The sequence below is a fragment of the Rhinolophus sinicus genome, chromosome 14, assembly GCF_057876585.1.
Source record: "Rhinolophus sinicus isolate RSI-liver-muscle chromosome 14, RSI-T2T, whole genome shotgun sequence".
In the NCBI taxonomy this organism is placed as follows: Eukaryota; Metazoa; Chordata; class Mammalia; order Chiroptera; family Rhinolophidae; genus Rhinolophus; species Rhinolophus sinicus.
The window spans coordinates 27,151,331-27,166,240 of record NC_142514.1 but is presented as its reverse complement, the minus strand read 5'-3'; the positions used below and the strand labels follow the sequence as shown (position 1 = coordinate 27,166,240).

The following is a 14,910-nucleotide window of genomic DNA, read 5'->3' as shown; positions in this document are numbered from 1 at the left end:
AGGTATGCTGGACAAAGGGATGATTCACGTCCTGGGCTGGATGGAACAGGATGGTGTGAGATTTTATCATGACGCTCACAACAGCATTCAATTTTAAACTTATGAATTGTTTATCTCTTGAATTTTCCATTGAATATTTTCAGACTGGTTGACTGTGGGTAACTGCAACTCTGGAAAGTGAAACCACGGATAAGGGGGGACTATTGTATCTGTATTCCTGTGTCATGATATTTAACCAGGATTTAAAAAAATAGTGAAATTTATTTAATAAAACCAATCATTGAAAGATTTTTTTTTTTTTAATTAAAGACTATTTTCTTAGCGCAGTTTTAGGCTCACAGAACAATTGAGAGGAAGGTACAGAGATTTCCCAAACACCCCTATCCCTGCACGTGCACCGCCTCCTCCATCAGCAACGTCCCCCAACAGAATGGTCCATTTCTTACAATTGATGAACCCACATTGACACCTCATAATCACCCAGGTCCATAAAAGATGGAATTCACTCTTGGTGTTGTACCTTTTACTATGGTTTTGGGCAAGTGTGTAATGATATGTATCCATCATCGTATCATACAGAGTATTTTCACTGCCCTAAAAATCCTCTGTGCTCTGCCTATTCATCCTTCTCCCCACCCCCAACCCCTGGCAACCACTGATTTGTTTACTGTCTCCATAATGTTGCCTTTTCCAGAACGTGATATAGCTGGAATCATATAGTATGTATCCTTTTCATATTGGCTTCCTTCATTAGTAATATGTGTTCAAGTTTCCCCCATGTCTTTTCATGGCTTGATAAGTTTTTTTTATATTATTAGTGAAGTAAAAATAATTTTAAAATATTGTGTAATTAATATGTCCCATCCTTTAAAATTCTATTTTTATGTTTTTAAAACACATTAGCACAGTAATACACATACATGTAATTTATAAGTAAATGTACCAATATTGCAGTGGGTGGTTGTGTTAGTTTCCTGGGGCTGCCATAACAAAGTGCTACAAACTGGATGGCTTAAAACAACAGAACTGCATTGTCTCACAGTTCTGGAGGCTGGAAGTCTGAAATCAACAGGACCATGCTCCCTCCTCTGATACCTGTTGGGGAGAATCCTTCCTTGCCTCTCGTGAGCCTCTGGTGGTGCATTCCTTGGCTTGCAGCTGCAGCCCTTCAGTCTCTGCCTCCATTCACATGCTGTTCTCCCTTCCAATGTCCCTGTCTTATGACACAATCACATTGGTTCAGGGGCTCACTATACTCCAGTATGACCTCATTGTAACTAATCACATCTGTAAGAGTCCTATTTCTAAATAAGGTCACATTCTAAAGTACTGGGGTGGAGGGGGTGGTTAGGATTTCAACATATCTTATTTTTGGCGGGGGGCGGGGGGTGGGACACACTTAGGAGATTTTACTGATCAAAACTTTGCCAGCCTTCTAGAGCGGAGAGAATGGAAGCAGCCATGAGAATTGGCAAGGCTTGGTTACAGCTCATCCTGCTTCTCTCCTACGTTTGTGGATCCTGGTTTTCCACCTTCTACTTCGGTTCCTGCACATTTCCCCCCCCTGATCTTGAAACCCTTTTGTGATGGTCAGGCTCTACCTGGCTCCAGCATCTACATTCCTGTTTCCCCCATGGCTTGATTTCAACCTGTGGAATCAGCTCTGCCCCAGTTTCAGAGAAGAGAGAACGTGAATAACCTGTTCAGATCCTTGCTTGTTTCTGCAATAGCTTCTTGGCAGGTATCTCTGCGCTATTCTGCTCTATCCTTTACACTGCTGCTTGGGTCACCTTCCTCAAACACAGATTAGATCATATTATATCCTTCAAGGAACACTTAAGTGGCCAAAAGAAAGCTGAAATGCCCAAGATTGATCTTCATTACCCTCCACTGCCTAGCCCCGTTGCCTTTCTTTTCTTTTTTGCTTTTTGGAGGAATGGACTTCTTTACTAATGTTCAAAAAAGAAATTATACATGAAGAGGTTAGGGGATGACCTGATGTAAAACGTTCTTTTTAAAATATTTTTTGAGGTATGATTGACATACAAAAATCTGTACATATTTAATGTATACAACTTGGTGAGTTTGGAGATAAGCATACACCCATGAAACCATCACCACAATCTATACCATAAACATATCCATCACCTCCAAAAGTTTTCCTCCTGCCTGTTGTCTTTCTTGCTTTGCTATTTTTCTAGATTCCTTCATAGGTAATATACTCGTGATTCTAGTTTCCTTACTCTTGCTCCTGGCAAAGTGTGGTTCATGGCTCAGCAGCACTGGCATTGCCTGGGGTCTTGGTGAAATGCAGAATACTGGGCCCCACAACAGACCTAAAAATCAGAATCTGCAGCTGAGCAAACCTACAGGTGATTGAGCAGCAGTGGTCTGTATTCCAGCCCAGGCCTCCCCAAGTTGACTGATCATCAGAACCAACTGGAAAAGTTGTTACAACTGACACTATCCAGCTCCCATGCAGAACTAATGAATCAGAATCTCTGGTAATGTGGCCCTGGGATCTGTGTGTTTTGTTTTTCTGTTTAGTGAGGTATAACTGACATACAATATACTGCACACATATAAAGTGTACAATTTGATAAATTTTGATATGTGTATATAACCACGAAACTATCACCATAATCAAGATAATAAACTTATCCATCACTCCCCCAAAAGTTTCCTTGTGCCCCTTGGAAATCCCTCCCCCAGCCTCTCCCTGCCCCTCCCCCACCTTCACCTGGCAACCACTATCTTTATAAATTAATTTGTATTTTCTAGAGTTTTATGTAAATGGAAGCATAGAATATGTACTCTTTTTTTTGTCTGGCTTTTGTCACTCAGCACAATTATTTTGAGATTTATTCATATAGTATTTCATTGTATGGATGTGCCATAATTTGTTTAATCCATTCTCCTGTTGATGGACATTTGGGTTGTTTCCAGTTTGGGGCTATTACAAATGAAGCTACTATAAACATGTATATACAAGTCTTTATGTGGACAAATATTTTCTCTTGGGTCTTTATGTGGACAAATATTTCTCTCTCCAAATACTTAGGAATGGAATGGCTGTATCATGTCATAGGGTGTGGATATTTTTTAAGAAGCTGCCAAACTTTTTAAATAGCTTTACTGAAATATAATTCACCATACAATCCACTTAAAGTGTGTAATAAAAAATAAAGTGTATAATTAAATATTTTTTAGTTAATTCACAGGGTTATGCACCCATCATCATAATCTATTTTAGAACAATTTTGTCCCCCAAAGAAGCCCTGTACCCATTAGCAGTCACTTCCTACTCCTCACCCTACAGCCCTGCTCTAGCTTTAGGCAACCACTAATCTACTTTCTGTCTCTTTAGATTTGCCCATTCTGGACATTTCACATGAATGGAATCACACATTTACACAAATGGAGTACGACATGTGGTCTTTTTTACTTAGCATAATGTTTTTATTGTTCATCCATGTAGCACATATCAGTGCTTCATTCCTTTTTATGACTGGACAATATTCCACTGCATGGATATACCACATTTTCTTTATCCATTAATCAATTGATGGACATTTGGGTTGTCTTCACTTGTTGGCTATTATGAGTAATACTGCTATGAACATTTGTGTACAAGCTTTTGTGTAGATCTCTTGGGTATAAACCTATGAGTGAATTGTTAGGTCATATGGTACAAAGTGGCACCATTTTACATCACCCAAAGTTCTAGTTCCTCCACTTCCTCAACAGCACTTGGTATCATCCATCTTTTTCATTTTAGCCAATCTAATGGGTGTATAATGATGTCTCATTGGGTTTTAATTTGCATTTCCTAATGATTAATGATGTGCTCATTTGCTGTTCATATATCTTCTTTGGTAAAGTACATTTAAACCTTTTGCCCATCTAAAAATTGGATTATATTCCTTATTAGATATAATATTATATATTTTGATACAAGTTATTTATCAGATACATGACATGCAAATATTTTCTTCTAGTCAATTGCTTGTCTTTTCATTCTCTAAATAGTATCTTTTGAAGAGTTTAAGTTTTAAATTTTGATTAAGTGTAATTTATTAGTTTTTAAATTTTAGGAATTGTGCTTTTCAGTGTCATATCTAAGAAATTTTGCCTAGCCCAAGGTCACAAAGATTTTCTACTATGTTTTGTTCTAGAAGTTTTATAATTTCAGGCTTTACATATTGGTCTGTGATCCATTTTATACATGGTACAAGGTATATACAGAGGGTGCCAAAAAGACGTATACACATTTTAAGAAAGGAAAAAACTGTATTAATTGTAATACTCAATATATACCGATAACCGAAGATGAATACATGTCACGTTTGATTTCTGCAATTACAAGATGTGCTCAAAGTGGTTACCTTCAGCATCCAGACACTTCTGATTAGGGTGAACTACTGCTTGAGCATAGATAACATCTCTTAAAATGTGTATAAATTTTTTTGGCACCCCTGGTATACACTGGTGTCATTTTTTGCATGTGAATGTTTCTATTTAATAGCTTCTTCCTTCTGCCTAAGGATTTCCTTCAACATTTTTTGTAGTTAGGATCTGCTGGTCATCAATTCTTTCAGCCTCTGTGTGTCTGAAAAAAAAATCTCTGCTTTCATTTTGAAATATATTTTTACTAGGCATAGAGTTCCAGCTTGACAGTATTTCTCTTTCAGTACTTTAAAGATGTTGCTGTATTGTTTTCTCATTTGCATTGTTTCCAATGTGAAATAATTTATCATCCTTATCTTTGTTCCTCAGTATGACATATGTCTTTTTACACTGGTTGTTTTTAAGATTTTACTGGTTTTGAGCCATGTGGCTTTGTTGTGTTTTCTTTTCCCCCCCATGTTTCTTGTACTTGGGGGTTGTTGAGTTTCTTGGGTCTGTGGGTTTATAGTTTTCATAAAACTTTGGTTAATTTGGCCATAATTTCTTCAAATATTTTTTTCTGTACCTGCCTTGTTTCTCTCTTTTGGGGATTCCAATTACATATTTTTAGGCTGCTTGAAATTGACCCACAGCGCATTGCTACTGTATGTATTTCAAAAAATATTCTTTGTGTGTTTCATTTTGGGCAGTTTTATTGCCATGTCTTCATGTTCACTAATCTTTTCTTCAGCAATGTCTAATCTGCCAATAATCTCAACAAGTTTATTTTTGCATCTTAGACATTATAGTTTTCATCTTTAGAAGTTTGATTTGAGTCTGTTTTATATCTATATGGCTCTATTTAACTTTTGAACATATATAGTTGTAATATTTATTGTCCTTATCTGCTAAATCTAACACCTGTGTCAGTTTGGATAGGTTTTAATGGATTTTTCTCTTCATTATGTGTCATTTTCCTGCCTCTCTGGCAATTATTATTTGGATGCTAGACATTTTACCTTTGGATGGTGCATTGTATTCCTATAAATATTCCTTAGATTTGTTTTGAAACTCAGTTACTTAGAAGCAGTTTGATCCTTTCTGGTAAGATTTGTTAGTTGAAATGTTTTTGAGTCATGTTTAGTGCTAATTATTCCCCCCAACTGGTGTAGGACCTTCCTGTGTACTTTACTCAATGTCCCATGAATTATGAATTTTCTTATTTGAAAAGTTACTTAGCTTCTCTGGTGCAGTGTGAGCAAAAGGTACTCTTCTCTCTACTCCTTTCTGGTGACTCTTTTCTTGGCTCTGATAATTTCCGCACATGCTCCTCTCTGGTGTTCTCTATGCAGCTCTGTCCTCTCTGGTGCTCTGTCTTTCAAACTCTAGTTGCTTAGGTCTTTCTGGACTCTAAACTCTATTTCATCAACTTGCTGAGATCTATCCAGGTTCCCCCTTCATGCACTGCAAACTGAAATCTCTCTTAAGGCAGAAAACTGGGCAATCAGACAACTCATTCACTTTTTGTCTTGCAGGGTTCACGGTCCTTTGTTATCTGATGTCCAGTATCTTGAAGGCTATTGTTTCATATATTTTTCTCCAGTGCTTTTAGTTATTTCAGGTGGGAGGGTAAATCTTATCCTTGGATCTCCATCATGGCCAGAGTGTACATTTGTATCTGTATTCTAAAAAATAAATTTCTCATGATTAAGATGCAACCACGTTAGCCCTAGTCTGTAGGTTAACATTTGAGAAACACTGCGCTAATCCTTTTGAACTACTTCTCACTGATCTTCAGTCACCCATGTACCTTTGTTTCTATGCTTTGCTTTTCCATATCCCTAAGTCCTGAATACCTTCTTCCTCTTTGTTTTACCTGTCCAAATGTTAAAGGTTCTTTAAAAAAGCTATCTCATCCTTCTCAGAGTAGCAGGGCCTCCACTTCTCTTCAATGAAAGTCATTCCTTCCTAGGTGCTTCCATAGAAAATTTATTACTTTTTTAAAATCATAGTTGTTATATTCTGCATTTTATAATTGTTTGTTCACCCATTTGTAAGATTCCTAAAGTCAGACACTTTGTCTTCTTTGTACAAAGTAGGTATTATACTGTATCCTAAGGAATGAAAGAGGGCCTTGAAAGCAAGAGACTAAGTAATAGAACTAAGCAGTATAGAAAGAATGTCTTAGAGTGGTTTTAAAGCTTTGTTTCGGTTCAGGCAATCTGAGATTGGGTTAGCAAATAGGTTTCATCTTGCTTGGTGAATCTGATTGAATGGCATGTTGAGAAGGATTCTGAGGCCACATCTTGACTCTGTGAGAAAGCAAGCCATTAGATAATATAATGTTGGTATGTCTCTGGTATTTTGATAGTTTTGGCTAAACGTGGGATATTTTGAAACAATAGCTAACAAGTACATAATATATGTCAGGCAGTGTTCTAAGCATCATGCACATATCAGCTCATTTACCTCCTCTGACAACCTACTGAAGTAAATTCTATTAATATTCCCATTTTGTAGCAGGGAAACTAAGGCACAGAGAGATTAAGAAACTTGCTCAAGTCACACAGCTGGCAATGCTGCCTCCAGAGTCTGTGTGCTCTTATCACTGTTAAACTGTCTTCATATTGAACATTTAATGTTTCAGAAAAAAAATTGAGGTAGTTAATCCACAAAGCTATACTTTTATAGTATAGAAGGGACAAAGTGAATACGTTGCTTGTTAATATGATAACGGCCCAAGATTCACAAATTTTTACCTTAGATTAGATTTATCTTTCGTGATTTTTATAGTCATGTCTGATCCTTTGTGTTTTTTTTCCTTAGGATCTCTTGCCAGCTCCATCTTTGATCCACTCAAATATCTTGTGGGTGCTTCAGGAGGAGTCTATGCTTTGATGGGAGGCTATTTTATGAATGTTCTAGTGGTAAGAACTTTGGGAATGGAATCTATGGACTTTTTCTTTTTTACAACAATAACTGGTATTTGATTTAGGGAATCTTCATTTTTAAATATTAACTGAGCACTCATCTTCCTTTTTACCACCAGAGTTTTCCTTTCATATTTTATGTTTATTTTTTCCCTTATCTCAAAAGTAATGAATACTAAATAAAATTTTAATTTGAAAAACAGGAAGTCAAAATCCCCAATATAGTATTTGTTAACAGTTTGTTATACATCCTTTCAGACCTTTTTTTATATGTATTCAAAATCCTACCAACATTAATACTACAAAAATGGAACCACCCTTATATTGTTCTGCATCTTAACGTTGAGTATCCTGACCATCTGCCTATCCATGTCAGTACATAGAAATCCACCTCAATCTTTTCAAGTGCTCCACAGCTTGCTCTATAGAGGTATATCCTGACTTACTTAATCTTTCACTGAAAATGTGGGGTGATTCCAGCTTTTCTCATTTACAAATAATGCTGTAAAGAATGTTCTTTTATATTTATGTTTTCGCAGCTGTGTGGTTTTTTTGTAGGTAAATTCTTAGAAGTAGATTTTAATGCCAAATTGCCCTCCAAAGATTGCATACTATTTTATACTCCCATGCTATAGTATGTGAGAATGCCAACCACTTTTCAAAACAGGCCAAAATCCTGGCTAGTTCTTAAGCCTTTAACTACATAAGTATACTTTAAAATATAAAGTTTTTATATTTTATTTATATTTATTTATATATTTATACTTTTAAAATACTGTAGAAGGAAAAATATGAAGCAATCATAAAACTCTTTAAAAAATAAAAGTCATTTAGAAAAAATAGTTTTCAAACTTTGGGTTGCAATCACTAGTGGTTGTGAACTCAGTTTAAAAGTTGTGAAAAATTAAACAAAAATGAAAAAATGAAAAAGTTTCAGTATGTAGTATGTGTAATAAGAGTAAATACTGTTTGATTTATGTGTGTACTGGATTGTTACGTACATTATTTATTACTATAGGTCGTGGTCACAATAGTTTGAAAATAATTGATTTAGAATAAACACGGCTATTCCAGCATCTTTACTCTTTGGGAAGAGAGTTAAGAACTTGAAAGGGAAGGGAGAAGAAACTCAATGGATTAAAGTGGAAATGTCTTTCTGACTCAGTTCTCTAGTAACACATGAGGGTACTGCAAGCTGGACTGAGATTTTTCAAAGCTAAAATTAAACTTTTTTTCCACCAACATTTAAAATTGTTTTGAAATTATCTTAAAAAAATAAGGTAACACTCAAATTTTAGTTAAGTCTTTCCTAACTCCTACCCAGGAAGATGATAAAGAAGTATCAAATGAATATTAACCAAAAAAACTTGGAACTATTTCATCAGACTTAGTTTGACAGTGTTTATCTATCTATCTATCTATCTATCTATCTATCTATCTATCTATCTATCTATCTCATGTTAAGTGTTGATTTTATATTACTTATATTTAGATTATTTTCTAACATAAAATTGTGCCTAGTTTGTATCATGGAATTAAATGTCATGTTTCATTTTGTTCTCCAAAGTTCACCAGCGTAGTACTCTCCAAATACATTTGAAAACAGCTATTACACCAGTCCTTTGTTCTGCAAATATCTGATACTCAAACTTTATTTTAAATGAAAAAGCAGATGAGGAGGGAGTAACGGTATTTCCCCAAAATAAGACCTACTCCGGCAATCAGCTCGAAAGCATCTTTTTTTTTAAAGATTTTATTGGGAAAGGGGAACAGGACTTTATTGGGAACAGTGTGCACTTCTAGGACTTTCTCAAGTCAAGTTGTTGTCCTTTGAGTCTTAGTTGTGGAGGGTGCAGCTCAGCTCCAGGTCTCGTTGTTAGTTGCAGGGGGTGCAGCCCACCATCCCTGTGGGAGTCGAACCGGCAACCGTGTGGTTGAGAGGACGCGCTCCTACCAACTGAGCCATCTGGGAGTTAAGCAGCAGCTCGTTGACTTCATTCTAGTTGTGAGGGCGCAGCTCGCTGGCCCATGTGGGAATCGAACTGGCAGCCCCGATGCCCAGAGCTCGTGCTCTAAGCAACCGAGCCGACCGTCTGCCCTCTCTAATGAGTCTTTTGGAGCAAAAATTAATATAAAAATTAATATATCTTATTATAAGATATAATAAAATATTATATTACATTACATTACATTACATTACATTACATTATATTATATTATATTATATTATATTATATTATTATTATAAGACCAAGTCTTACATTATATTATATAAGACACAGTCTTATAGTAAAATAAGACCGGGTCTTATATTAATTTTTGCTCCAAAAGACACATTAGAGCTGATTGCCCGGCTAGGTCTTATTTTCGGGGAAACACCGTATGGTGGGGGGTTTCATTTGCAAATAGACAGCTTATCTTGTTATTATTTATCTCTTTACAAGAATTTTCGAGAAATGATCCCGGCCTTGGGAATTGTCCGACTACTGATCATCATCCTTATAAGTAAGTTTGTTTTGTGAACACTTCACATCTTCAATTTTATTGGTTCAACCTTCAGAAGGTCTCAGCTTCCTAAACACTAAATCTAGGATGATTGCTAGCCTAGAGTCAGAAAAGTATCAGCTCCACAGCCCTAAGCAGAAAAAGGAGGGGTTTTCACCCCTCATGGGTGGTTCTTAGGGGTACCTCAGTAACATGTTTTTGCTTTTAATTTTTTTCTGAAGTTGGGGGAGTCAAAAGAGTAGAGCTCTAGGCACTCTGTCCACTTCAACCACAATAGCTTCATTTATGTTTTATATACTGGACTTTTCTTATTCATACATTGGTTTCTGTATATGATTTTTTCTGGAAAGGGAAAGCTTGAAAACCAATGTTATAATCTATTTTCTTTCTCAATTTCTACATTTCCAGATTAAAAAAAAAAAGCTGATCTAGGATATATGCATGGAGTGGTGGCTGAGGATTGAAGATGGGACTGGAGGAGAAGGAAATGAGAGGTCAGGGAACTAGAAGATGACTAATATGGCTTTTGACAGCTCCCAGACCTACCATAGAGAATTACATGCTGGAGGAGTTTAGGAAGAGTGTTCAATCTAGAGAGGAGATGGAATTTTAATTGAGTTTGAAAGTCAGGGTAGATTTTTGGGTGGCGGCAGGCCACATGGGGAAGAAAACAAGCAAAGGTAGGGCCAGTAACTTGTGTTCCCTGTGCTGCTCCAGCTCAAGCTGTATCCACACGGAGGGGGTGGGGAGAAGGACAGACGCTGGGGTCAGACTCTGAGGTCAGACTTGAAGGTCAAGACAGAGGTGACACTTGATAAAGCCAAAGACTTTGGCTGTTCACATGGTAAAAAATGATTCTGCTAATTGGTATCAAGAGTTCAATTAGCAACACTGTGAACAGGGACAACTACTTCTGAGGAAAGAGATTAAATTTAGTTTGTAAACAGTTTAACTGTAAAAACAATATTTCATCTCGAGAGAAAATGAGTGACTTGTTTATAGTCTGTACCATACTCTATGTGATTTTTTTTCCCTTCTGTATAAGAAATCCAAGGGTTGGATGGTTAGCTCAGTTGGTTAGAGCACAGTGCTCTTAACAACAAGGTTGCGGGTTCGATCCCCACATGGACCACTGAGCTGCGCCCTCCACAACTAGATTGAAACAACTGCTTGACTTGGAGCTGATGGGTCCTGGAAAAACACACTTGAAAAAAAAAAAAGGAAAGAAAGAAATCCAAGAAGTGAGGGAAAGTTGTCAGCCCAGAAAGGAGAGAAAATATCTGGGAGTTAGTTATGTAGGAGAAATGCTGTGGGAGTAGAGCTGCCGCCTGAGTTGTTCAGTGTCACAACCAGAACCAATGGACAAACAAGTCCTTTGACTGAAAAATGTTGTTACACAAGTTATCTGGGTCTTCAATGTGCTTCTTTTGGGTAATTATGAATAACTGATTATAAAATAAGCCTCAAACCCTTGATGGGGAAATTGTTTTTATACTCTTAATATTCTTCAATGTTGGAGTAAAAACCCTTTCCTCGTGCACAGGGTTTCTTCAAAGACACTTTATGTAACATTATGTCATTCTTAAGGTAAGTAATAAAGCCACTGAATGATGTGCTTTTATTGTAACTTTCGAACAGAGGTAGGACACACATGCTAACCATCAACCCTCCCCACTTCCTGGCCTACGTCATTTCTAAAAATTCTTTGGCCTGATTTACCTACTATTGAAATAAGAACAGTTACAACACACAACAGATTAAATACAATATAAGTACATTTTAAATTTAAACATATTTTCTTGGGAAAATGTATAGCTATAAAGATATATAGATGTAAAAATTCTTCTTAATTGTGAAGGACAATTGGGCTTAAGGACTTACCTTCATTAAGCATTTATTTGTTTGGATGTGTTTTCTAATGAAGCAACTGAGATTACCCTTTGGAAAACATTAAGGAAATCTCACATTTTCATCCTGAAAAAAAAAAAATCCATATAAAGTCAACTTCTTTAAAATGAGTGTCAAGTTTTTAGTGAGGACAATGATTCAGTTTATTGGAAGAAGGTCTTCTTTTTAGGTGGGAAGACATGTCTCAGATTAGAGACTGCAGCAACTTAAGAAGCAAACTCCCCTAGGAAGTACAAAGAGCCAGGCAGTGGTGTCGGAAGTGGGCAAGATCAGAGAGAAATGGAGATACTGACATGACAAAGACTTTTTGAGACATGGCCTCCTACCCTGGAAGACTAGATCAGAGTAACTGTTTCCAATAAGTCAGCCCTGTTCTCTGGCAGGGGTTTTCTTATACTTTCGTAGTTCCATCTTTCTGTGTCATTTACACTGGACCAGAACATGCAAATGATTGAAAATACCATACAGCCACATTTATCCAGAACTTTGTGTAATAGTCATTTCCAATTAAATTTATATTGGTTACTTCCGCGACCTCAATTCCCGCCCAGTGACTTCCACGTCAATATCGTAGTATTGAAAAGGAAAGTCGCCAGGACATGTGGTCCTGAAGCTATTTTCCCAAAGGCAAGGACTAGGTCTTTCCATCTCCTATGTCACAGTGGCTCACTAAGCAGAGCACAGGGAATTGGGGGATGGGTATGGAATGTGACAGCTGCACAAGATGTTTCCAAGTGCTGCACGGGAGTCCTTCTAAGCCAAGAAATCCACAGGCTCCTTTCACATCACAGATCTGACTTATTCGAAGAATGTCTAAGTTCTGGCTCTCACTGCTCTGCTGGAGAATGTGGACTCATTCCCTTTCCTGGCCCATCTTCAGTCCTCCTGATTGTAATTAGAGGCAGTTAGTGTGTGGATGAGAGTGGAGCCAGACTTTTTAAGGTTCAAATCCTGCCCCTGCCTCTGAGCTGTGTGGCCTTGGGCAAGTAATTATTAACCTCAGTGTCTTGCTTTCTTTATGTATAAAATGTAACCATCATTCCTCACTTGGATGCTATAGTACCAGTAACCTGGCTGGTCTCCCGGCACCTGTCCTTGCTCCCATATTATCTATTCCCTATATAGCGGTCAGGATGGTATGTTAAAAACATAAGTTAGATCATGTCACGCCTGTGCTCAAAAGCTTTCAAAGGCCTCCTGTCACTCAGAATAAAAGTCAAAGTCCTTACAGTAACCCATAAGACCTCTCCATGGTCTGTCCCCTGCTCATCACCTATCATTTTATCCCTAACGGTAGTCCAGAATCACCTGAAGTCTTGTTAAAACACAGACTGAGCTTCACCTTCAGAGTTTCTGATTCAGGAAGTCTGGGGTGGGCCTGAGACTTTTAATTTCTAATAAATTCCCAGGTTATGCTGCCACCTTGGGAGGAACTGCATTTTGTAAACTACCTACCCAGCCACATCAGCTGCTTTGGGATTCCTCAAGCAGAACAGGCACATTCCTGCCCTAGGGACTTTGTGCTTGCTCTCCTCTCTGCCTGGAAGACTCTTACTTCAGCATGGCTTGCTCCCTTACCGCCGTCATATTCTCAGTGAGAGCCTCCCTGACTCTATTAAAAATCACACCCTACTCCCAGCGTCCCCCATTCTCCTTCCTCTCTCTGTATCTCTCCATAGCACTTAGCACCATTTGACACACCTTATATTTTACTTGTTTGCTTGTCTCCTGCAACTAGTCAGCTTTGAGGCAGGGCTACGGGTATGTGATCTGTTCATTGCAGTTTGTCCATTGCCTGGAAGAGTGCCTGGCACATAGATGATAATAAATATTTGTTGGGTGAATAAATCTGCAAAATGGGACGATAGTACCGATTTCATAAGATCATTGTGAGGATTAATGATACAAGGTTAATACACGCAAAGCTCTTATATGAAAAGCACCTGGCACAGAATTTGGTCTAATACATGTTAGCTGCTACTGTTATTAGAGAGAAACCAAACACATTTGGTGCACTGTTGTGGAGACCTTGGGGCTTCATCAGATTGTTTTTCCTTCTAGTTGTGTCAGACATGGGATTCGCTCTCTACAGACGGTTCTTTGTCCCTGCAAATGGGTCACCGGTGAGTTTGGCTTATTATCTTTTTAATGAAAATTTGTTTACCTATCATATCAATAGCTAAAAAGGGTCATTAAATAAGGGCCACAATTCTGTGATTTAGGGCAATCAAATTTCCATTTGGAAGAAAATTCCTGAGGAAATCAGACTTTTGGGTTGTCCTTTTCACTTAGCTCTCATGGCCCTGACCACTGGCTGTACTAGTCTACACCTGCCATACTATACTGCCAGCTATTCCAGAACAGGATAGAAGGGATTTCACAACCCACAGAAAATATAAAACATTGGAAAACAGCAATGCCAATTTGGGTCCAGATGAATTTATAATATAAAGAAAACTGACAAAGATTTCATTTTGTTGAAATTCATCTTTGAATTTGGCAGTTTGTGGTTTGAGTATTTGTGTGGGTTGTATTTACCTGTGCTTTCATTCTAACATTTTATATGGGATCAGACTAGGCTCGTATAGAGATCCCTTATGCAACCCAACTCTGTTCTCTTGGTTGGTACTATAGAAAACCATCCAAAATATGATGACGAACAAGAATGAGAAACAATGGCTCTGTCTTGTGTACTCAGAGTTGGTGAAATGACATTTTTTAGCTTTGCACGTTTTAGAACATCTTTTTGTGCACATGCAGTTTTGTGTGTCTTTTGCCTGATCACCTTGTTCTTCAAACCTTTAAGACTCTTGTGTGATTGTGATGGTATTTGTTGTTTAGTAAGAGAGATGCAACTGAAATACGTAATTAGCATTTTCTTCTTATTTCCATTTCCCCCCCCTTTTTTCCCCAAGGTGTCTTTTACAGCTCACATTGCAGGTGGATTTGCTGGAATGTCCATTGGTTACACTGTGTTTAGCTGCTTTGATAAGGCGCTGCTGAAAGATCCACGGTTTTGGATAGCAATTGCAGCTTATTTAGCTTGTGTTGTATTTGCTGTGTTTTTCAATATTTTCCTATCCCCAGCAAACTGACCTGCTCCTAATAGAAACCAGTTATTAAAAAAGCCATCTGGGGAAAAAAAAAAAACCACTGAAGAACTCTATAAAGAAACAGAGCG

The 14,910-nt window shown here is 37.6% G+C and overlaps 1 protein-coding gene and 1 long non-coding RNA gene across 4 annotated transcripts in view; one reads left to right on the top strand and one right to left on the bottom strand.

Moving 5' to 3' along the window:
• Positions 1-14,879, top strand: part of RHBDL2 (rhomboid like 2) — a 43,218-nt gene extending 28,339 nt beyond the window's left edge. The window contains exons 5-8 of the mRNA XM_019726583.3: positions 7,213-7,313; positions 9,761-9,821; positions 13,791-13,852; positions 14,645-14,879. Of these exons, the coding sequence (XP_019582142.3) occupies positions 7,213-7,313; positions 9,761-9,821; positions 13,791-13,852; positions 14,645-14,824 (404 nt within the window). The 3' untranslated portion in view covers positions 14,825-14,879. The remainder of the gene's footprint in view (positions 1-7,212; positions 7,314-9,760; positions 9,822-13,790; positions 13,853-14,644) is intronic.
• Positions 1-14,910, bottom strand: part of LOC109444872 (uncharacterized) — a 53,886-nt gene that overhangs the window by 20,185 nt on the left and 18,791 nt on the right. For all 3 annotated transcript variants that reach the window (XR_016018615.1, XR_012497154.2, XR_012497155.2), the window contains exons 2-3: positions 11,703-11,795; positions 5,908-6,698 (exon numbers count right to left, since the gene is read on the bottom strand). This is a non-coding gene — a long non-coding RNA (uncharacterized LOC109444872). The remainder of the gene's footprint in view (positions 1-5,907; positions 6,699-11,702; positions 11,796-14,910) is intronic.